This window comes from Chiloscyllium plagiosum, unplaced genomic scaffold (assembly GCF_037043375.1).
Source record: "Chiloscyllium plagiosum isolate Xiang-an unplaced genomic scaffold, Cpla_swu_hap1 HiC_scaffold_12, whole genome shotgun sequence".
In the NCBI taxonomy this organism is placed as follows: Eukaryota; Metazoa; Chordata; class Chondrichthyes; order Orectolobiformes; family Hemiscylliidae; genus Chiloscyllium; species Chiloscyllium plagiosum.
In genome coordinates, this window is record NW_028270150.1 from 83116788 (window position 1) to 83142179 (window position 25392).

The 25392-nt window shown below is 41.2% G+C and overlaps 1 protein-coding gene across 1 annotated transcript; it reads right to left on the minus strand.

Annotated features, from left to right (window-relative positions):
- Window positions 1-27: 27 nt before the first annotated feature.
- Window positions 28-22450, minus strand: LOC122554980 (eukaryotic translation initiation factor 1A, X-chromosomal). The gene is made up of 7 exons (XM_043700473.2): window positions 22323-22450; window positions 14739-14822; window positions 10636-10739; window positions 5352-5402; window positions 2946-3027; window positions 2762-2853; window positions 28-269 (listed from the first exon to the last, which is right to left on the minus strand). Exons 1-7 carry the CDS (start codon window positions 22336-22338, stop codon window positions 264-266), a joined length of 435 nt encoding a protein of 144 aa, XP_043556408.1. The 5' UTR covers window positions 22339-22450; the 3' UTR covers window positions 28-263.
- Between the last annotated feature and the right edge of the window lie 2942 nt (window positions 22451-25392).

Here is a 25392-nt window from a genome sequence, read left to right on the forward strand (position 1 = left end):
CATAATTACTGCACAATCAAATCCAAAGCAATTTAACATTTTATTGTAAAGAGTTGTACTTCCTACCAAACTCCACCTCAGTCCTTTTTTATTCGTGTGATGAAAGAATATAAATATACACTAAATGACTTAAAACAAATTGTTACAATGGATTTTAGATACGTTAGCCATAAGTCAACTCATCCACACAATCTTCATGTGAAATCCAAAAAAACTCTGAAGGAAGCTCGAGTACAAGGCTGGAATCCACATTCAATCTCAATTTAAATCTGCAAGAAAACACATGTTTGTTACATTTCAGACAGTTTAAACAAAATGCTGAAAACATTCAATCACATCTCTGGAGATAAAAGGTCAACTCCACTCTTCAGGCAAGAGCCTGAAATTACATCTTTGCTACTCAAACTGATTCATTGAGATCAATATGCACCCTTTATGCAACAAGTTGGAGGCTGATTACAAAAATAGCTTGGATTTTTTTTCAATAATTTTGGCCACCAGTGAATTGCCAATTTGACATTTCATTAGCACAAGTGTTAAAACAAGTCACTATTGCCAAGTGATCAAAGTGCCATGCCAGCTTTTACAGAACTTGGTGAATCTACACAAAAAGGTCTCTGAGGAACAGAAGTGCACTGTGGCCTTAGAACATTGCTGCTTTAACTCTAGTAGAATACCTTAAGTGCTCTGCTTAACCAAGATCTTAATTCCAATTCATCACCGTTGAATGCAAGGTGACCAAATTTCCACTTTCCTTCAGCTGTTGCAATATTTGAACAAGTTTTATTTTAAAAGAACTTGTAGATATTCCATCAAGTTAAACACTGAATCATCTAAACCCCAGGAAATGCAGATTTACTCTTTGCAGATTCTACACAGCTTCCACATCAGTGCAGTATTCCACATGTATCTTAAGGGTGAGAGAACTCAAGTCATAGGAAAAATCATCCCTACTACAGAATACTATCTGGAAATGAAAAACTTAAATCAGACTTTAAAGGGACAGGTCTCACCAATCTTGAGGTAATATGCAAGTGGATGTCAGCCTTAAGGTAAATTATAAAAAGGTGTCCTATAATAGTTGATTGAAGAGTAACTAGTAGGTGCCACTTGTTTAAAATTCACATTAGCAGTTTAGACCAGAGATACTTTCTACAATCTGCAGATTAAATGCAGTTTGACAGGGGATAATGATCAATATTAAGGATGACTGCTAAAAATTCCAAAAGGACAAATTTGCAGGGGGATAAAATTAGCAATAGCAGTAGTAGCCAATTCCAGCAGAATGCAAGGAGGGTTGGTAAAAATGAATTGAAAGGTGCAGCAGGTTAAAAAGCAAAAGCATTTAAGATTGTTCATTAAAAGTGTAAAAATATTTGCATTAAAAAGATTTGGATAAGGAGGTTTAAGGTTGCAAATAATAGTAATGAGCATGAATTTTGACAAAACAAATCTATAAACTGTGACAGTGGATATAAAAATGTAGACCTAAATAGAATAAAAAAATTCAAATTGCAAGACTATTCATAAGTACAGTCCATTTGTACTATAACGTACCATTAATTCACTTCTAGCATAGGTTGCCCATGGTTTCAGAAAAAAGTAAATTTAAATAAGAGTCAGATGTACAGCATGGAAACAGATCCTTCAGTCCAACCCATCCATGCTGACCAGATAACCTAAATTAATCTACTTCCATTTGGTCTATATCCCACAATTCATATACCCATTCAGATGCCTTTTAAATGTTGGAATTGTACCAGCCACCACTTCCTCTGGCAGCTCATTCCATACATGTGCCACCCTCTGCATGAAAGGGTGGTCCCTTAAATCTTTCCCCTCACATCTTACTCGTTCTGGACCCTCCTACCCCAGAGAAATGACCTTGTCCATTTACCCTATCGGTGCCCCTCACAAACCTCTAAGGTCACCCCTTAGCCTTTGATGTTCCAGGGGATAAAAAGCCCTAGCCTATTCAGTCTCTCCCTATAGTTCAAACCCTGGCAACATCCATTTAAATCTTTTCTGTAGAGTTTCAAGTTTCACAACGGCCCTCCTATGGGAAGGAGAATAGAATTGCCCACAATATTCCAAACATGGCCCAACCAACAGCCACAACATGACAAAGTTTGCCACAAAAATCTTAACAGTCTAGCTATAAACACAAAACAATGAAAAGTAGCTAAAGCAAATGTAGGTCCTTTTGAGGTAGAGATAAAAAAAAAATACTCAAATGGCAAATAATGAACAAATATTTTCTATTTTGCATACCACAAAGCCAGTATAATAAAGGCTAAAAGTATGAACTGGAGAAAAACTCAAGGAACTAAGGTGACAAATTCCTAGGATGTCCATCTACATTGCAGGTATCTAAAACACCGCTTCAGTAACAATGAATGAACTGGTTAGTATTTTCAAAATTTCCTACATTCTACAATAGTCTCTACAAATGGAATGACATGATAGCTAATTTCCAATTTAAGGAAAGGCAAAAAACTAAACCACAGGCTAGTTAGCCTGATGAGTCATCAGCAAAATGCTGAGACATATTGGAGACGGGCATAATGTAGGCAGGAGAGGGGAGAAAAACCTTTGTCAAGAATAAAAGCAACAGAAGCTAAAAGCTGCTCAAACATTACCGAGCTGAAAAGCATGAAGGATAGAATAAGCATTGATATGGAAGTTATGAGTGAATGAAATAATCACTACTGAAACAAGGGAAAAACAGAAAAGTTTACTTTTATCCAGCTCTTGTACTTACATCATCAATGTCCTCATCATCATCCCCAATATCGTCAAATTGGATTTCATCATCATCACCAGGTCCAAATGTGTCCGTTTCATTAATTTTGGCTGTGGGAGGGAGAATAAACAGATCAAGTGAGAGGCAAAAAAAAGACTTGTACAAAATTTAGATAAATTAGACATGACAATAGAACCCATACCATGCTCTGGAAGTTCACCATAGGCTTTTAAGCTTCTTGCCTCATCTGCATTATATTTCAGGATGACATCAGCCTTATTATCCTTTCAAGAGACCAAAAAAATGTTAAAATGCAATTTGCTTGAATAAAAGAGGTATTAAGAACTAAACAAAAGTCAAAATGGATCTAAACAAACTAACAATCCAAAGCCATTTCCATTTCCAAACATTTTAATAGGTCTCTGTACAATGATATTTTGGACTGCACTTCTGCAACAAAAATAAAATCAGGGTTATAGAGGTGGTGACCAGGACAATGCCATTTATGTGACTTCCAGAAGGCAGTGATAAAGTCCCCTTTTTAGAGACTGCCAGCTAACATTGAGTCTTATGGAACTGAAACCAGAAGTAGGTCATTAAGCCCAACAACCCAATCTGCTATTCAACATGATCATGGCTGATCTTCTCTCAATGTCATACTCCCACTCTCTCCCCATATCCCTTAGTACCTGAAGCAACTAGAAATCTATTTCTTTCTTAAAATATATTCAGTGATTTACTTGAGTTCCATAGTCTTCTGTGGTAGAAATTTCCACAGGTTCACCATTCAAATGAAAAATTCTCATCTCAACCTTAACCTTAAAAATGGCACACTGGGTATTCTGAGACTGTAAACAATGTTCCAAACACCCTTGCCAAGGGAAATATCATCCCTGCATTCAATCTTTTCAGACCTGTCAGAATTTCATAAGTTTCAGTGAGATCCCCTCTAATTCTTCTAAACTCTAGTTGACCCAATTTGTCCTCTTACATCATGCCTGCCATGCCAGGAATCAGTCTGATGGGCCTTTGCTGCATTCAACATTGTACTCATTGTTTGTTACACAAAGGCACTATACAGCCAGCCAAGACTTCCTCCCTGCTACACTAAAATCCTGTTACAATGAAAGTTAACACACCATTTGCCTTCCTAACTGTTATGCATATTAAACTGCAATTGCCATATATGTGCCCACTCAACTTGCCCAATGCTTCTTCACATTATCACTACTCATTGCCATTTAATTTTGCGGTCAGCAAATGTGAAAATATCACAGTTAGTTGCTTCATCCTAATTACTGACATTGTGAATAGCTTGGATCCCAGGTATTGATACCTGCAATACCCCACTTGTAACAAACATCCACTCCGAAAATGACTACTTATTCCCAGAGATTCCTGTCTGTTCACGGATTCATCAAGTATGTCAGTGCATTACTATTATTCCCAAATGTTTGAATTTTGCTCATTAAATTCACATGGAACCAAATCAAAAATTCTCAAAATCCAAACATAGCACTTCCACTGGTTTTCTTTCATCTAATCAACTTGTTGCACCTACAAAGACTCCCATAGGCTTATCAAATAGGATCTTTCTTCATAAATCCATGTTAATTTTAAATACTGTTATCAAACATTTATCATGTTTTGTAATAGATTTCAGCAATTTCCTACTGATGTTAGGCCGACTGATATACAATTCCAAGGTTTCTTCCTTTTGTTAAAAAAATATGGTTACATTTGTTGCCTCTCCAATGTGCTGTCCAAACTTACATAATTTTGCATGACGACAAAAATTTCCACAATTTCCATGATCACCTATTTTAGCACTCTAGGATGTACATCAGGCCCAAGGAATTATCAGTTTTTCAGCCCCATTAAATTTCTCCAGCACTACAATTTTACTGGTTCCAATTTCTTCAATTATTCCCAGAAGTGTTAGGGAAGGAAGTCCTGCATCTTTCAGAAGACAAGAGTTCTTTAATTGTTTTGCATGATTAATTCTCTAATATCAGACGGTAAGTCAACATTTGTCTTTTCTCTAATTTCGATAGTTATGGGATGACAAGATTGCAGTTTCAGAGAGGAAGAGCTGGAACACGTCCAGTATTATAGAGCCTAAGACAAGGGCATATGGTTTGGAAATTAGACCTAAATCTGTCAGTAGAATGGCATTTCTCCAGTGAAAGTTTTGAATCCATTGAATCAAGCACCAATTGATGCAAAGATCAATCGAGAGTTTTAAATCTCTTGATAGACATTTGCTAACTGAAATTGTGATGCAGTATGGAGTTTGCAGATCAGCCATGATCAACTGAATGATAAACAGCGAGTGTGAAGAGTCACAAGTGTTATCCTATATTTGTAAGTATGCTCGACGAGACACACTGACTGGGATCACAGTCAACCCTATTTTATGTGGCAGAGAACCTATGCACGACTACTCAACACTTCTGCCTTCAGGAAAACAGGTGCCCCTGTCTGTCAGAAATTAATAAAACCAGAAACTTATGACTTTCAACATGCACAATTACATTTAGAACACTTTTGTAATCATTGTATGGAATGCAAAGACGTGTCAGTAAGATTCCATGAAGAAATGGCGTACCTGGTAATCTCTCAACCCAACCAATATGATGTCAGACGTGTTTATCCAAACCTGCAAAATACAGTTAAATCATTCCTAAATCTAGTTAATACTTTAACTCAACATAATACAGATGAATCTGGATAATCTAAATATATTGTGCCTGCCAATTTGGCACTCAAGGACCTGGGCATTCACCAAATTGATATTGTCAGCTACATGTTTCTGAAGTTAACATTGCCTTCAGAAGCAGAGGCACCGAATGCAGAAAGTTTTTCATGTAATGTCACAAAATCAGAAAACGATTACATAAGATAAACAAAATAGAAGATGCTGGAAATAACTCAGCAAGTCTGGCAGCATCTGTGGAGGAAAACAAACAGAATTAATGACTTGGTTCCAGAGACCCTTCTTCAGAACTGACTGCAGCTTGAAAACAGCTGGTATATGTGCTGAAGATGGCATGGAAGGAAGACTAAACAATAGGTGGAGATGGAGCCCAAAGAGAGAAAGAACAGTTAGATAGGCAAAGGAACAGGTTAAGGTCTGCCTGAGAGAATCAATAGCTGTAAATTGGAACTATTAGTGGATTGTGGTAGCAGGCCATCTGATGAGTCTGTCTGGTGTGGACTTTGGAGTAAGGACATGCGAGGTGGTGCTTGGGCTTTAAAACTGAACTTGAGAGAGTATGAAGGCTGCAGGGTCCCAAGCAGAAAATAACATGCTGTTCTTCAACTTGCATTCAGCTTTGCTGGAGCATTCAGGATGTGAGAGACAGATGTTAGCCAAGGAACATGGCAGTACATTGAAGCAACAGGAAGTTCAGGGTTTCTCGTGTACAGAACATAGTAGATGTTCTACAATCTGCAATTTGTCTCCCCAAAGAGGACATGACCACATCGAGAACTGAAAATGCAGTAGACTAGATTAAGTGAAGTGTAGATAAATCACTTTTACCTGGAAGGTGTGTCTGGATCCTTGGATGAAGAAGAGGGAGGCAGTAAACATGCAGATGTTTCTGTAATTGCATGGTAAGGTGTGATGAGGGCGAGGGGGTGTTGGGAACAGAAAGGAGTGGACCAAAGTGCACTGGAAGGAACTGTCCCCTATGGAATGTTGACAATGGAGGGGAATGTATCTGGTGCTGGTATCCTGCTGCAGGTGACAAATGGAAGCTTTTAACCGTTAGATGTGGATGTTGGTGGACGGTGAGTGAGGCCTACAGAGATTTTGTCACTTTTTTTTTATGGCGGGGGCAAAGTACAAGAGATGGGTCTGACACAGCCAAGGACTCTGTATCCACGGTGCTGGGGAATCCTTGGCTGAGGAAGGTAAATGGTTTGGAGGCCCTGTCGCAGAAACTGACAATCATAGAACATTACAGTGCAATACAGGCCCTTTGGCCCTCGATGTTGCGCCAGCCGGTGAAACCAGTCCGAAGCTCATCTCATCTACGCTATTCCATTCTCATCTATATGCTTATCCAATGACCATTAAATGCCCTTAAAGTTGGCAAGTCTACTACTGCTGCAAGCAGGGCGCTCCACGCTCCTACTGCTGAGCATGTCCTAAATCTACCACCCCTCAACCTAAAGCTATGTCCCCTCATGCTAGCCATTACCATCCGAAGAAAAATGCTCTCACTGTCTACCCTATCTAACCTTCTGATTATCTTATACGTCTCAATTAAGTCACCTCTCAGAACAGATACAGCAGAGACAGAAACTGGGAGAACGGAATAGAGTCTTTACATGAAGCAGGGTGTAAAAATGTATAGTCAAGGTAACTGTGGGAGTCGGCGGGTTTGTAATGGATATTGGTGGCCAGTCTATCCCCAGAGGTGGAAACGTGTCAAGGAAGGGAAGAGTCAGAGATTGACCAGGTGAAGGTGACAGCAGTGAAATTTAAAAGCAAAATTGATATAATTTTTTCCAGTTCCGGTCAAGAGCGGGAAGCAGCACCAGTGATATCAATATAGCAGGGAAAAAATTCTGGGTGGGGGTCAGAATGAGATCGGAACAAGGAATGCTCCATGTATCCCACAAAGAGTTAGGCATAACTGGGGCCCATGCATGTACCTGTGGCCACAACTCTTACTGAAGAAAATGAGAGGAATTAAGAGAGAAGTTGTTCAGGGTGACAAGCTCAGCCAGACGGAGGAGATGATGGCAGATAGGGACAGCTCAGGCCTTTGGTTCCAGGAAGCAGTAGATAGCCCAGAGACCATCCTGATGGGGGATGGACCTGTAAAAGGACTGCATGTCCATGGTAAGAGGCAGCAGCTATAACCCACAAATTCTGAAACTGGCAAAAAGCGTCCAAAGTCACAAGTCTAAGTGGACAGGGACTGAACCAGGGGAGAAGAGGGGGACATAAGGAGATCACTGGATGAAAAAAAGATTAGTGACTGTTGCAGATACAAGCCTGATGTTCCAATGGTGGGATCATGGCCCAAGGGGAGATAGGTGATGGCACCTGAGAGCCAGTACTCTGCCTCCACAATGTAGAAGTCAGAATACGAGAGAACAAAAGCACCACCTTTGATTGGCAGGCTCAATTACAAGTCACGCTCGGATCTGAGAGCAGATTGCAATCAGTTCAGAGGGGGACAGGTTTGAACGGTTGAGGGGGACAGAGAAATTCAGGCAACCAATGTTATGTCAACAGTTCTTGAACAGGTTGAGTGCAGGTAAAAGACCAGATGGAGTTCTAGAGGTGGGTGATGGAGTTTGTGGGACAGGGAGAGCACTTTTGTCAAAGAAATGGCACGAAGGCAGAGGAAGAAGAGTTGCATGTCATGTTGTCTGCAAAATTCATTCAAATGGGGTGAAAAGGAATAAAAGAGACCTTTGAGTACAAAACATTCAGAGAGCAGAGGTTCAAATGGGATTGTAATTAACTGATAAAAAGTGGGATTAGGGGATTGAATTGAATTTAAGGGGGTTGGATATCTAAGTTGCTGCATCGCTTCATATCTGAAAAGGAGAAGAAAGTTTATCAGAATGCTGAATGGGCTGAAGGGTGCATGGAGCTACACTGCGCCCATACGTGGATAGGGCAGTTCAAAAGCAGTGACGCTGAAGAGACTGGGCGTGCATACGGCGATACATGACAGAGTATGAATCTCACTGCTGTTTGAGGAGCACTGTACTTCAGCGATATCTGCAACTGGTTTCATTCTTTGTGTTTTGAATGAGTTGGAATCCACGTAGGGTGAGCCTGAGCTGGAGGCAGTCACTTGAGGAATATAATGGAGATGTGGAAATAAGTTTTGGCAAATACTTTTGTTACGGAACAGGCTAAACCCCCTCAAATCATTTCAAGAAAGTGGCCCAGACCCTAACTTTGCTAGTTGTTTTAAGCAGGTGCAACATGGATACTCCAGGAGGGATGCAGCTGGCAAACTCAGTTTTAAACAATTTACAAGATTTCCAAATGAAACACAAACAGAACAGAATAGAGAATAACAATCCACGTGAAAACCAAACACATCATCCCAACTTAATGATGCTTTTCCAAATAGTTGCAACAATCCTCAGACACACTTTGGCACAAAAGGTAAAAATCAGGGTCTTAGAGGAGAGATGTCAGAGAGTGTCAGCATGGACCTGCTTCTTTGAGTCCAGCAGCTGCAAAACTGTGACTGCTTTCATGTATAGCCAGGCCAAAACCAGAGGAAAAGCTGAGCTGAGAGAACCAGCTACTACCCTTTAATTGTGTGTTTCTTAAAACTTGATTTGGAGATGCCAGTGTTGGACTGCGGCGTACGGAGTTAAAAATCACACAAGACCAGGTTATAGTCCAACAGTATTATTTGGAAGTACTAGCTTTCAGAATGCTGTTCCTTCATCAAGTATTTGTGGGGTATAAGATCGTGGGACACAGAATTTATAGCAAGAATTGCTGTGTCCCACGATCTTATACTCCATAAATACTTGATGAAGGAGCAGCACTCTGAAAGCTAGTGCTTCCACATAAATCTGTTGGGACTATAACCTAGTGCTATGAGATTCTTAACTTAAAAACTTAAGACATCTTTTGCCTGAGGCAGCATCTGTCAGCAATAATCAAACCGGCCCTAAAACCCTTCAAACCTACACTTTTCGGAGTCTGTGTCTTTTTTAAGATTAAATTAGATTCCCTACAGTGTGGAAACAGGCCCTTCAGCCCAACAAGTCCACACTGACCTTCTGAAAAGTAACCCACCCAGACCCATTTCCCTCTAACTAATGCACCTAACACAATGGGCAATTTAGCATGGTCAATTCACCTAACCTGCACATCTTTGGGAGGAAACCGGAGCACCCGGAGGAAACCCACGCAGACACGGGGAGAACGTGCAAACTCCACACAGACAGTCGCCCGAAGCTGGAACTGAACCCGGGTGCCTGGTGCTGTGAGGCTGCAGTGCTAACCACTGAGCCGCCGTGCCACCCTATCGGGAAAAAAGAACCAAGGACAACATAACCTTGTTAAAAGGAACAGCATCATAACACTATGTCAACAGACAATTGAATGAAAGTAATAATGTAGACAAGGAGAAAAAGATTAAAATGGAAATCCTGTCAGTCTTTATTGGCAAAAATTGATTCCTCCAGGTGGACCTTTGCCCATTCCTTTGTCTATTCAACTGTGTTCTCCCCTCTGGGCTCCATCTTCAGCATTCTTACCAACCTTTTTCTCAGTACAATCAATTTTCAATGGCCCAAAACACGAACTCTGCTATCTCCGCACAGATGCTACCAGATGTGTTTTTGCCAGCAATTTCTAAGTTTGTTTCTGATTTCCAACATTTGCAGTTCTTTGCTATTTAAAAAAAAAACGGAAATAAGCATGGGTGGGGGGCAAGGAAGAGATTGGGCAGGTGAAAAATTACAGGTTTAGATTTAACCCACTGAAACTGAAGTCAGCATATACTTCCAATATGGTCACAAAACTATATGAAACTATTCCAGACAGTGAGATCACTAAAGTGCAATAATTAAACTTCATTAGGAAAACTGACCTCAGTCATCAGTCAAGCTGCCCAAAGTCAGCCATGTCACTTGGACTTTTCAACAGACATTGATGCCAGAAAACTGTATTTTTATAGAGAAATGGGAGAAGCTACTTCAAGTTTAAAGTTTCTAAAGGCAGGAGATAGCAGGAACACTAACATAAAAGGACAGAAGGTGTGATACTGAGAATTGGGAAGTTACCATACATGGCATTTTCTAGCCAATAATCTGTTTGTGGGCCATGATTAAACTGCTTGGCTGGGAAAGTAGAAGCAAAGGCAAAGTGCATACATACAAACAGTTATCACCTTCTTTCTCAGCTTTCCTCGAATATGACAAAGTCTCTTCACACCATCAAAACACATGGCTTCCAAACGCCCATTTCCCAGCATCTTAATCACCTGGGCATATTCTACAGGAAAAAAAACCTGGAGTTACCTTCAAACAACTATGTCTTAAATGACAGACGCGTGCTGTAATTATTCCACTTTGCTTGCGAAAGTAACTCCAGAAACATGGCCAAAACAAAACAACCATGAGAAATAGGATTGGTGGTAATGTACTGGCATGGATCAAGAACTCGTTAGCAGACAGCAAACCGTAGGAACAAAGGAGTCCTTTTCAGAGTAGAAAACGGTGACAAATGGTCTCCTACAGAGATCGGTGCTTGGGTTCCGGCTAATGCTTCTATGATTGCTAAGGTACAAAACTAGGAATGAGAGAGAGTAGGGAAGAGGATGGAGAGAAGCTTCAGGCCAATTTAGACAAATTCAGTGAGTGGGCAAATGCAATATGTCGATAAATTCAAAATTGTTCAGTTTGGTAGAAAAAACAAAGGCAGAGTATCATGTGTAAGGTGACAGATTGGAAAAAGAGAGTGATTCAAACACATTCCTGGGATGGCAGGATTCTCTCACAATGACAGATTGCTAGACTTAGTTGGAAGTATAGTCTTATTAACTGTCAAAATGAATTGCTTTCATGGCTGTCCAAGTGGAGTTGTAGCAAGCATTGGGGAGAGGTTTCCTAGAGAGCTGTCACAATCAATATGGAATGGCAGGCTTATCCAATGCAGTAACTTAAAGTGATCAGGCTAGATCTGATAGAGGTGCAACAGCACAAAACTATGAATTAACTTGCTGAGTTATCAGAGTTCAAGCTATAAGAAACAAGACATTAAATGGTTTTCAAAATACAGTTGCTGTGTTCTCGCAGACAATTCAAGTAGATGCCTTTTTAAAAGAATCATGTATTGACATGCCTGGAATTTTCTACTATTCCAGTGTGGTTATCCAACTGTCACAACATTAAAATAGTTTGGATGCCTCGAGTACAATATAACTTTTTAAATCTACTGTTCAGGCATAAATTGCGACTGACTGGATTTTATCAATCAGCCATCCATTAAAATATAATTTGTTGCGAGGTTTTGAAATACCAGATTTTGCTGATGAGTGACTTCCAATTCCATCACACTGAATGGCATTTTAACACATTGAAATTATATTAACCATATAGTGGAGATGCAGATTCTGAGTTACAGTTTTTGATGTGATTCCACCTGGTTTTCTCCATTAAAGGTGCATTAATCAGTGTACGTGCCATGGGTGTGGAGAGAGAAGCATTCACTATCTGACTTGAGATCTTAGTAGATACACTGCAGTTGGGTAACTTGACAGCTTGGTGCTGGGAACAAGAGAAGGTTTTTGATCTCTAACAACTTAGATGCTGGATAAAGAGACATGATTAGTGACCCTATCTGGAAGCACTCAATTTTTCATGGGACCAGGTCGATGCTAACTGTTAAACTGAGTGCTGTACACTGACCATCTCTGACAAGACAGAACACACTCATTCTTTTTATGATCAACAAATTACCATGGCTGAATCCCTACCATCAACATTCAGGGAGTTGATTAAGGTGGAGTAGATCACCTACATAAACACTGCAGCTACAAGAGCAGGCTGGAGACTGAATATTCTGCAGAGAATGTTGCATTTTGATAGGTCAAACCAGGGCAGGACTTACACAGTCAAGGTAGGGACCTGAGAAAAAAAAAACCAAGGGGTACAGGTTCATAGCGCTTTGAAAGTGGAGTTACAGGTAGAGAGGGTGTTGAAGGAGGCTTTTGGCATATTTGCTTTCATTGGTCAGAGAATGGCATATAGGAGTTGTGACATATTGTTGCAGCTGTACAAAATGTTGGGAAGTCCTCATTTGGAGTAGTGTGCGCAGTTCTGGTCACTTTACAATACAAAGGATGTTAAACTAATAACAGTACAGAAAAGACTTACTGGGATGCTACCTGGACTGGGAGGTTTAAGTTATAAAGGAAAAGTTGGATAGGCTGAGACTTTATTTGCACCTGGAGCATGGGAGACTGAGGGGTAACCTTATAAAGGTCCACAGGCATAAAGTAGTTTTCTCCCCCATGGCATGGTTTATGGTGACAGGGGAAGAAGTACAAAGATGTCTATAATTTGTTTCTACACAGGGTGGAGTGTGTCTGGACCAGGCTACCAGAGGTAGTGGTGGGAGTACAATTTTGTCATTTAAGAAACATTTACACAGGCACATGGATGGGGTATGAGCCAAATACAGGCAAATGAGACTAGTTTGGTTTAGGAAACTGATCAGCATGGACAAGTTGGGCTGAAGTGCCTGTTTCCGTGCTGTGTGACTCGATGGTTACTTGATCATAACTACATGCCAGAAGTAGTAACCAACAGTCTATGTAAACTCTCAATCCACTGAAGGAATGCAATTCCAATACTGTTTAATGCTTAAATCTATAAACAAGGCCATGAGCAGCTTAAAGGCATCAAAAGCCAGCACCAAGGTATTCTGTTCAGTTTAAGAATAACCACCACAACCTTCTCAGAGCAGTGGACAGACAATGATAAATCAGAGTACAGAAATTAAAATCCAACAAACTGGCAGGTGATATTAATACAAAATCTCCATGATCAAGACGCCAAGTCGTTATAACTAGCAATCTCAATTTTGGTACCAAGCTAAATGGGCGATTTTCTCCAATATATCTGCAATATATTCTCAATGAATGATTTTGATCGATTTTGCCATCAATACTTTTACCTTCAGGAACAATAACTTTTCTAGAGTAAATATGGCCTGAACGGTTTCATTTTGGCAACATTTGTTGGTGTTACCAAAAAAAAACTTACAGCAGCCACAGAACATTGCTACCTTAAATGGCTATGTGTTTAAAAAAGATATATTGCCTAGGGGTGGCATGACAGAGATTTATAAAATCCCAAGGGGCATGGATAGGGTAAATAGGCAAGGTCTTTTCCCTGGGTTAGGGGAGTTGTGATTTGGATGTGAGCTTAAGAGGTATAGTTATTAAGTTTGCAGATGACACCAAAATTGGAGGCGTTGTGGACAATGAAGAAGGTTACCTCAGATTACAACTGAATCTTGATCAATGTCCTGTACAGCCGCAACGTGACCTCCCAACTACTGTACTGTACAGGACATTGATCAGATGGGCCAATGGGCCGAGGAGTGGCAAATGGAGTTTAATTTAGATAAATGAGAGATTGTGTGTTTTGGGAAAGAAAATCTTAGCAGGACTTGTACTCCTAATGGTAAGGTCCTAGGGAGTTTTGCTGAACGAAGAGCCCTTGGAGTGCAGGTTCATAGCTCCTTGAAAGTAGAGTCGCAGGTAGATAGGATAGCGAAGGCAGCTTTTGGTATGCTTTCCTTTATTGGTCAGAGTATTGAGTACAGGAGTTGGGAGGTCACGTTGCGGCTGTACAGGACATTGGTTAGGCCACTGTTGGAATATTGCATGCAATTCTGGTCTCCTTCCTATCGGAAAGATATTGTGAAACTTGAAAGGGTTCAGAAAACATTTACAAGGATGTTGCCAGAGTTGGAGGATTTGAGCTATAGGGAGAGGCTGAACAGGCTGGGGCTGTTTTCCCTGGAGTGTCAGAGGCTGAGGGGTTACCTTGTAGAGGTTTACACAATTATGAGGGGCATGGATAGGATAAATAGACAAAGTCTTTTCCCTGGGGTGGGAGAGTCCAGAACTAGAGGGCATATGTTTAGGGTGAGAGGGGAAAGATTAAAAAAAAAGAGACCCAAAGGGCAACATTTTCACGCAGTGGGTGGAACATGTATGGAATGAGTTGCCAGAGGAAGTGGTGGCAGCTCGTACAATTACAACATCCAAAAGGCATTTGAATGGGTATATGAATAGGAAGGATTTGGAGGGATATGGGCCAGGTGCCAGCAGGTGGGAGCAGATTGGGTTGGGATATTTGGTCGGCATGGACGAGTTGGACTGAAGGATCTGTTTTCATGCTGTACATCTCTATAATTCTATGATTTTATAACATATAGAATATGGGGCCAGAATTCTGTTAAAATGTACATCACACTTACCCTGACCATCTTCTTTAAACACCAGCTCACGTTTCTCAGATTCGTTTTCATTCTTACCACGTCGCCTATTTTTACCTCCCTTACCTGAATTTAAAAATACAAAATTAGCCTGGACACAAAAAATGTTGATTTTTTTATCCAAACACCGTGACTTTGGGCTTAATCAATGGGTCTCAAATATCTTTGGCTGAAGTAAACTTTTTCCCAACAGATTAGTGTGGTGTAAAATTATGTCCCAATACATGTGTGAATCATAATGTAACACATGTATTGGGCCAAGCAGTGGAATGTGGTGAAACGGTTAAAAATTATGTCCCAATACATGTGTGAATCTAACCGGAATGGAGGTGTTGCTTAGTCCCGTGTGAATCTTATTACACACCTCCCCGTGTGAATCTTCTTATCTGTATGCAACCAGAATGGAATGTGTTTTTTAGCCTTGCTCTGCTGTTCACATGAATGTTTATATCTGGAAAAGAGTATATCAGCTGGAAAAGTCTCCAGTTCGGTGAGTCTGCTCCGGGGTTACGTTTAACCGCCGAGCGTGGGTTGTTGGCAACCGCTCTACGAGAACTGACGGCTCCCAGTTCCGGTAACATGTAGAGTGAGTATAAGCCAGACCCGTTGTGGCGACGCTGCGGGGAATAAAATGCCCATATTCTAGCAGACTCGCCTCTTGGTCGTTTGTTCTGTGTCAGACTACTCTCCTACGAACCTGACCTTGAGATTTTTTTTTTTAAAACAATTAGTCACAAGTCAAACATGAAAACTACATTGGATTCATGCAAAAAAAAATGTAAATTGTATTTTTAAAGCATTAGAGGTATTTAGATAGAATTAGCGGTCTATGCATGTTCTCACTGCAGTGACTCTACCCTAGATACAATATTGGACAATGACAAACATTCTGTATTGCTGCTATATCAGAAGTTACTTACAAATTCATGCTGCAAGGGGAAATACTTTCAATGCTTCTACCAATCTTGGAACAATAATTTAGTTCCTGAAGCATAATTCCAGCAAGCCAGAGGAAGTGGTGAAGGCTGGTACAATTACAACATTTCAAAGACATCTACAGAGGAACCTCTATTATCTGGCATTCAATTAACTGAATTTCAGATTAACCGTACAAGTTCGCGACGCTTGGCTAACATGCTTTGGTTATCCAGCATTCGATTAACCAAATGAAATAATTCCTGCCTGTATCCTTCAGATAATCGAGGTTCCTCTGTAGACAGATAGGATTAGAAGGGTTTAAAGGGATACAGACTAACTGCATGCAAATTGGACTAGATTAATTTAGGATATCTGGTTGGTATGAACAAGTTGGACCAAAGGGTTTGTTTGTGGTGTACATCTCTATGACTGTCTCCAAATGTGTGGTCACAAGACAGGTCTATCAGCTTCTCTTCCATCTCTCCTTGCGGACAACACTGATAAGTGACTGTATACTTTTATACTTGTTTATATTTCCAACATGAACACTGAAGTATTCTTCAGCAATGCAAACTGAGCAATAATCCCCTTTTATATATTTAATAATTAGTTTTCATACTCAGTCAAGTAGCAGGAACATATCAAATACCAGTCAAATTTTACAAGTCAGTCTTTTTTCTCTAAAATGCTGTGGTTTTAACAGACACTGAACATTTGGATTGTAATAACACAATGATTGATCCCACAAGGTTTACAAATGTCAGCACAAGTGTTTTTTTTTAAAATCTCTAAGAAATCAGAGAAGTTGTGAGAATGTGCAATGTCTCTGTTTCTAAGCTAGCAGCTCTACGTTCAAGATCTGATCAAACACTTGATAAGGACGATGCATTTATAATGCAGTCAAATAACTAGAAAATCATTCCTTCATCTGTCAACAGCAGACAAAATTGGACAGATTTCTGGTCAGCCATGTGATGGAAAGAAATTTGAACATTTACTATCGCTATCCACAGATCCAGGCTACAACATATAAAGGTGTTTTGCCACAACAAATCAGACTCCTTGGCATTTAGTACACTCAGTTGGCTGATGTGGAATAGATTGCAGATAACACTGACTCAACCTTTGTTCCAGTTGGGTTGGCATAGAGACTTCATGTGGTTCAAAGCTTTAACTGACGTACGTACTCGCAAGACCAGTTGCAGTACCATTATTGATAAATCTTTTTTGAAAATTAAAAGGGTTTCTGCTTTTACAGTTATGCTCAGCAGAAATGTCTGGAGGTGGGGGCGGGGGGGAGGAGGTGGGGGCAAGGGGGGGGGGGGGGGGGGGGGGGGGGGGGAGAGGTGGAGGAGAGGATGAAATTGCATTTGGGAACTTTTTTGCAGAACTTAAATACTTTTAAAAACCCATTTTCATGCCAAGCTGAGCTTACTTGGCACCCATCACTGTTGATAGCTACAGGTATACATAGTAATTTATCCATTGCTTTCAGCACTTTTGCACACACTTTTCATGGCAAGATAGCTAAGTTAGTGCTGTATATGTAGTACCTTCATTTTACTCATGCGTCCCACTAAATAATTCAGTCTTTGCTCACTTAAGAGTAAGAATCATACAACATGGAAACACACCCTCCAGCCAAACTCATCCTTGTCAAACTCGTCCTAAACTGAAATAGTCCTATTTGCTGGTTTTTGGTCCATATCCCTCTCAAACTTTCCTATTTGTATACTTGTCTAAATGCCTTTTAAAATGTTGTAACTGTATCTGCCTCTACCACTCTGACAGAAAAAGCTGCCCTTCACGCCCCTTTTAAAATCTTTCCCCTCTCACCTTAAACCTATTCCCTCTAGTTTTGGACACCCCAACGCTGGAAAAAGGCCTTGCCTATTCATACTATCCATGTCCCTCTATAAGTTCACCCCTCAGCATCAAAACACTCCAGGAAAATAGTCCCAGCCGATTTATAACTCCAGTCCCAATCCTTTTCTGTCCCTTTTGTGGTTTAACAAGATTCTTCCTATAATAGGGGGACCAAAATTGAATGCAATATTCCAAAAGCAGTCTCATCAATGTCTCGTAAAACTGCAATATGACACCCCAACTCATACGGCCAAAAGCTTTCTTCACCACTATTTACATGCAATGCCACTTTCAAAAAAAAAGTATGAACCAGCACCCCTAGGTCCCTCTGGTCAGCAACACTCCCTAGGGCCCCAACATTAACTGATTAAGTCCTGCTTTGCTTTGCCTTACCAAAATGCAACATTTAAATTAAACTCCACCTGATCAGGGTATCTTTGTACTCTTAAACCTCCTTCACAGTTCACCACCAATTTTAATATCACAAACTTACTAACCATACCTATATTCTCACTCAAATCATTGATGTCGATGACAGAGGACCCAGAACCAATCCTTGCAGCACACTGCCGGTCACAGGCCACCAATCCAAATATCACCCCTTGTTGCCCAACTGCTATCCTTTCCTACCACCAAGCCAAGTGGTGTTTCCAATTAGTTCCATGGATTCCATGCAATCTAACCCTAACCAGTCTACCATGCAGGACTTCAAAGGCCTTGCTTGTACTAAACACTTGGGACCAGTCTCAGAACTTGATACCTGAAGGATGCAATGGAGCAATTTCCAACTCCATAATATAGTTCGTAAGTTATTAGAAAAACTTGCTTTAGTACTCCAGTTTATGGACCCAAGGGATGTTGAATCATGGTTTGAGTGTTTGAAAGTCAATACAAATTCAAAAAGTTGTAATTTCAAGTAGAATACGCAATTTTTGGTTCAAAGATTGTTAGCTTTAAATGTAATTGTTAGAACCGAAGGGCATTTTACTGGTAAACCTCAAAACAATCTTTAAAAAAATAAAGCTTTTACAAAATGATAGAAATATTGATTATTTAATTGTGACTGTTTCTCAGAACTAGAGAAACAGTTCCAACTCAAACATTTGGCTTACAGGCCCACTGATTCCCAGTAACTACTTTATTATCTTGCTCCCGTTTGAGGCTTACCGATAAAATGCTGATAGTTGCATCAAAACAAAATAGAATTAATCATATAAAAGAGGCCCTTCAGCCCATCAAGTCAGTAAATCAAAAATTATATTATGCACATCAGTCATACTTTCCCAGACTAGGCCTAAAGCCTCAAATGTTTGATACTTCGTGTTCATCCAATACTTTAGAAAAATAATTTTGAGCTTTTCTAGCCTCTCTTCACAGCTGAAAGGCTCAATCCTAGGCAATAGCCTGGTGAATCTTGATTGCATCTTTTCTGGTTCAATCTAATCTGTCCTATAGTGTGGTACCAGAACTGCACATGGTACTTTCCTGCTGAGGCCCAACCGAAATTTTGTACAGCTCCAACATGATCTCCCTGCTCTTATATGCCTATGCCACAACTAAAACACAAGCATCCCCTATGCCTCACGCTCCCAATTAACTACCCTGACACCTTCAGGGATTTATGGACTAGTACCCCAAGATTTCTGTTCCCGAGTTTCCTCGTGTCTTGCCATTGAGTACTCCCTGGTCTTGTTCCTTCTAAAAAAAAAATCACCTCATATTTATCAGTGTTAAATTCCATCTACCAATGAATCTTTATAGATAATACAAAAACTGCAGTGATGAAAGCTGCAATGCAGGTCAGAGCGTGCAAAAAAGATTCAACGATCTAAAAACAGCCAACAAAATGTTCATCTCAATCCACGTCCCACATGAGCAATAATCCATGCCAAAACTTTGAGTTTTGGGTTAGATGCAAAAATTAAAAATTGTTTTAAGGCACTTTGAATGGGTAATACAGAGCCAATGAACAGTAACTACAAGTGGATGTATTTAAGACATGGCAGACAGGGCAACATGATACTAACAATACTAGAGAAACTCTTCAGAAAAACCACAGCAGACCATTTCTCTCTCCACAAATGCTGAGACTGCCCGAGTCTCTCCAGCATTCTCTTTCATATTGTCAGCTGTACTTTACTTAACAGACGCACCCAGCTGACATAATTTTGTGCACGTACACGAGAATGTCAAGCAGAAATCCCTCAATTAAATCTGAAGCAGTACTCCAAACCATGCAGAGGCCTCTGGCCCCATTTTCCAGCACTCTGTCATAACATTCAAAGATATGGGCAGAGTGCTCATGCAAATACTTTTTAAAAAAGGTTGAGGTTGAACACTTCAATAGCCTCTACCTGGATGAAAAAATGCCTCAAATTCTTAATTTTCAAGTGAAAAATTTAAGCCCCCTTGTTTTTGACCCTTCAACTAGAGGGAACAGATGCTTTATAACCACTTGTCCATGCACCTCAATCTTAGACCTCTATCAGACCCCTGATGCATTTTCTGCTCTAACAACCCCATATTATCCCACCTCTTCTCAGAGAAATTGCTCCATTGCAGGCAACATTCTGCTGAATCTTCTCTGCAACCCATCTAGTGCAAGCACATTCTTCCTAGAATACAGTGACCACAACTACACAATACTCCGGCCATGGCCTAACCAAATTCATGTACAGCTCCAACATAACCTCCCTGCTTTTATAATCTATGCCACCACAGATAATGGTAACTGTTGAGTGTGCCTCAACTACCTTATGAACCTGTCCTGCCACCTTCAGAGATTGTGGATCAACACCCCAAAATCCCTCTATTCCCGAGTTTCCAACTGTCTTGCCATTCACTCCATACTCCTTTCTCTTGTCACTTCTTCCAAAATGCATCACCTAACGCTTAAACAAATTTCATCTGCTACTGATCTGCCCAATCTATATCCTCCTGTAACTGAAGACCTTCCTCCTCACCGGTCTAATACCTTGGTTCATCTGTTACCTTTCTTCAAAAGATGCAACCACATTTGCTGTCTTCCAGCCCTCTGGCACCACCCATGGCCAGAGAAGAACTTAAAATTTGGGTCAGAATCCCTGTAATTTGCTCCCAGTTTCCACAGGGGAGTCCCTCTGAATTTTCTAACTCCACTAGGGCCTCCATTGATCTGCTCCCTTTAGCTCTTTGGAAAAGATCTCCCTTTCCCTTCTTACTCAGTCTTGATTGTTACCAGACATCTCAGGTTCACTGGGTTAGTTGCTCCTATATTTCACCCAAAAGGGAATATCTTGGGCTTGTACTTCACTGATTCTATTTTGAACAGTCGCCATGCTCTACAAGAAAAAGTTGTTCTCTAAGGTCCCTTTTAAATCTTTCCCTTTGAACCTTAAATCTATGCCCTCTGGTTTTGGACAACCCTTATCTATTCACCCTATCCATGCCCCTCATGATTATATAAGCCCCTTTAGGATCACCCTTCAGCCTCTGCCACTCCAGGGGAAAATAGCCCAAGCTTATTCAGCATCTCCCTATAAGTTAAACCTTGGCAATATCCTTGTAAATCTTTTCTGTACCCTTTCAAATTTAACAATCTTTCCTATAGCTGGGAGCCCAGAACTTAGTATTGCAAAAGTGACCTAACCAATGTACTGTACAGGCAATTTAAATAAAAATGTTTTCTTTCTCCAATCCAAAATCTTTTGTTTTTGCAGACCATCTTCTGCCTTTTCCAAAACAAAATTTAAAATATATGTAGTGGTTGCTAACTCAAATGCTCTTGAACTCCTGTCTGGTTTAATTCCTCAGAACTAGGTCAAGCATCACATTATCAGTTCTGCAGAAGAGTCACTAGATCCAAAACATAACTCAAGAGATGCTGCCACAGCTGCTGAGCTTTTCCAGCAACTTGTTTTTAACATTGCCCCTTGTTATAATCTACATGTTGACAAGTTAACTAGCTAAGACTACAAAGTCACGTAAGAGCTTCCTCATTACACCCACCCACTCCAATGGATGCAAGTAAAACTGGAGTTTGCAGCCTGACATAGGTCACATCCTGCATTTGTTTCCCTTTAACTTGACAGTAGCGCAAAGGTCAATTTCTAGTCATTTAAGGCGGTAGTTGATCATTTATTTTGAAAACCTTCTAATCCCGTGAAGCGAACAAAATCACGTTTAACTAAATAACTAACTAAAGGAAAATCTATTGCAATGTGGCGTATCGTCTGAGTTTTGTATAATATGGATAGGAATTCGAAAAGCAAGTTAAATAACCCACATGTAAAGGAGAATGGGGAAATAGTATTGGGACCCGAGGGACTGGAAGACTCAAAGTTATGATTTTGAGAAGATAAGTAAGAAATCTGTCAGTAGTTAGCACCGCCAGGACAATGTTGCTCGTGAGACAGAGTTTATCGCCATTTGAACAATAACCCCTCCCTCGGCCCCATTTTCCTACTTTAACAACCTGAACCAAACAAGACTGGAGTCTGGTGGGTTCCCCTGAAGGGAGTTCTGGAATATTCCTCATGGGGGAGGGAGGGAGGCGGTGGGGTAAGAGAAAGAGGGTGAGCAAAAGCCCGGGGCCTAGGAACACCAACGGCCGGGGAACGCGCAGGGGGTGACAAGCCGAGGCCGGATCCAGTTTCTCCAGCACGTGTGGACAGGGCCCTGCCTCCAACTCCAAGCCCCAAATCGAGACTCAAGCCTTGCCAGCGGCAACCGGCCCGAACGAAGACTAGGCCTCCGCCTTGCCCAGCCGAAACCGGCTGCGAGCACAACATTCGCAGGCCTCACCTTTATTCTTGGGCATGGCGCAGTGTGTGTCCGCCCGCGGCCTCCGGCTAACCCTGGTCCCCGCAGTACGCAAGCGCAGACGCTTCACTCAACTTTATTGAAAACGGGAGTGACGCGTTCGTGTCGCTGGGGGGACGTGACGCGATTACGTGCGTCTGCGGGGCACGTGGTCCACTGTAGTCACGTGCCCCGCCCACTAACGACGACGGCAACAACAACAACAACATGTAATTGAAGGGCGCCTTTCACATCATGATATCCACAGCAGCAAGGTATGTCGTTCTAGTTGGTACGAGCTGTACTTGCGTTCTCTACCTTTCGCCCTCCAGAGGCGCGCCGCGACAAGTCTGAACGGTACAATTAGATTAGATTACTTACAGTGTGGAAACAGGCCCTTCGGCCCAACAAGTCCACACCGACCCGCCGAAGCGCAACCCACCCATACCCCTACATTTACCCCTTTAACCTAACACTATGGGCAATTTAGCATGGCCAATTCACCTGACCCGCACATCTTTTGGACTGTGGGAGGAAACCCACGCAGACACGGGGAGAATGTGCAAACTCCACACAGTCAGTCGCCTGAGTCGGGAATTGAACCCGGGTCTCTGGCGCTGTGAGGCAGCAGTGCTAACCACTGTGCCACCGTACCTCCAGCACAAGGTGAGACATACCAGTGAGTGTTAGTTTAGGCAGAGGCCAAGATTTTAAGGTTTATGTGACTCTTTTTTATGAGCAAAGTGAAAGTGCAGGGAGTGGATGAGGTGCAGAGCCTCAGATATCCTCAGAAATGCAGCTACAGCAGGTAATCAGAAAGGTAATAGAATTTTGTCAGTTGTTGATTTGATTTAATTTCCTATTGTCACATGCACCCAAGTACAGTGAAAAGTTTTGTTTAGAGTGCAGTACTCGCAGATCATAACATATAGATATCCAGATCAGAGGGTGATTGAACAGTGTGAGGCATGAAAAGTTACAGGGGGTGTATAAAAGCAAAGTCAACATTAGATTTGAAATTTGAGAGGTCCATTCAGCAGTGTAATAACCACAGGGAAGAAGTGTTTAAGTTTTTGTATCTTTTGCCCGACAGGAGAGGTTGGAAGATTGTCATCATCTCAGTATAAACACCTGACCTCACAAACCAGTCCCTTACACCAGTCTCGATAGCGCAATTGGTGAGCGCATTCGGCTGTTAATCGAGAGGTTGGTGATTCAAGACTACTCCAGGGACAGATCTATCACTGTTCTCACTTCATCAGTTACTGGGATGTTGCCTGATACGGAGGGAAGGTCTTACGAGAAAGGCTGAGGGACTTGAGGCTGTTTTCGTTAGTTAAGTCACCTCTCAACCTCCTCTCTAAGACATAAAAGATAATCTTAGGTTGGACAGTGAGCACCTTTTTACTCAGATGGCGATGCTAGCATAAGGGAACATGGCTTTAAATTGAGAGGTGATAAATATAGGACAGATGTCAGAGGCAGTTTCTTTACTCAGAGTAGGAGGAGCGCGGAACACACTGCCTGCAACAGTGGTAGACTCACTGAGTTTAAGGGCATTTAAATGGTCATTCGATAGACATATGGATGAGAATGGAATAGTGTAGGTTAAATGGGCTTCCGATTGGTACCACAGGTCGGCGCAACTTTGGGCGCCAAAGGGCCAGTACTGCGCTGTAATATTCTATGTTATCTGGGTGAGAGGGATCTTTAATGATGTTGGCTGATTTCCGCAGCAATAAGAGGTGTCAGTGGAGCCAACGGATAGGAGGTTGGCTTATGTGATGGCCTATTCTGTGTTCATAACTTTCTGCAGTTTCTTATGGTCCTGGGCAGAGCGGTGGCCATACCAGTCAGTGATGCATCTAGGTAGATTGCTTTCTGTGGTGACGTGCAAAGGTTGGCGAGGGCTCTTATGGACATGGTGATTTTCCTTAGCCTTCTGAGGAAGAAGTGTTGTTGTGCCTTCTTGAGCATAGTATCTACGTGGGTGGTCCAGGAAAAATTATGGGTTATCGTCACTCACAGGAACTTCTCCTTTCTTCCTAAAGTTGATTATTGCTAATGGAAGAGTATAACAGTAGGAAGACTTTGCTGCAAACGTAAAAGGCATTGATGAAACTGCACCTGGAAGTATTGCGTAGAGATTTCTTCTTACTTGAAGGATGTAGTTATATTGGAGGATATTCGCTAGATTGGTTCCAGAGATGGATAGGTTTATCTTACGAAGAGAAATTGTGCAGTTTAGACCTATACTCTTTGGAGTTTAGAAGAATGAGAGGAGATTTAATAAGATGCTAAAGGGACTTGACAAAGTAGACATAGAGAGGATGTTTCCTCTTGTGGGGCAATCTAAAACAAGACGTTATAGTTTTAGGATAAGGGGTAGCAGATTTAAAACAGATGAGGAGAAATTACTTCACTCAAAGGGTTGTGAATCTGTGGAATTCACTACCCCAGTGCAGTGGATGCCAGCATGCTGAATAAATTTGAGGGAGAGAGACAGATTTTCAATTAGTCATGGTTTGAAGGGTTATGGAGAACAGACAGGAAAGTGGATTTAAGGCAGTGATGAGGGCAGCTGTGGTTGTACTAAATGGTGGAGCGTGCTTGAGGAGCTGGATTACCTACTCCTACTAATTCTTACATTCGATTACCAAGACCCAGCCAGAAGAGCAATTAAAACGTACAAGATGACAGAACTAGAAGCTGAAGGAGAGTCATACCGAACTTGGAGCGATGGTAAATGTGGGGTTATAGGGTACGGATGGGAAGCTCTTCGGAGGGTTAGTGCAGACATGTTGGGCCAAATGGTCTCTTTCCACATTATAGGGATTCTATGACTCAGCCCAGACCCCTCATTATTATGAATGCCTCCATCAAACCTGCTCAACTGTCTACATGTAGAACATAGACAGCTTTTTCAAGCTGTCTATACAGCTAGAACTTCTCCATCCCTGGAACTATATTATGGATGTTTTCTGCATTCTCTCGAATACTTTCACATGCAGAGAGAGAAAGAGCTGATGCTATGGAGGGTTTTGGCAAGGATAAAAATTCTGAAATCAAGACA

Excerpts from the sequence above, each read along its gene's own strand:
- LOC122554980 (XM_043700473.2), bottom strand. Across the intron at positions 10,740-14,738 it reads GTTTAAAGAAGATGGTCAGG|AATATGCCCAGGTGATTAAG; the intron begins GTAAGTGTGATG and ends TTTTTCCTGTAG. Across the intron at positions 3,028-5,351 it reads TTGGGTTGAGAGATTACCAG|GATAATAAGGCTGATGTCAT; the intron begins GTACGCCATTTC and ends GTCTCTTGAAAG.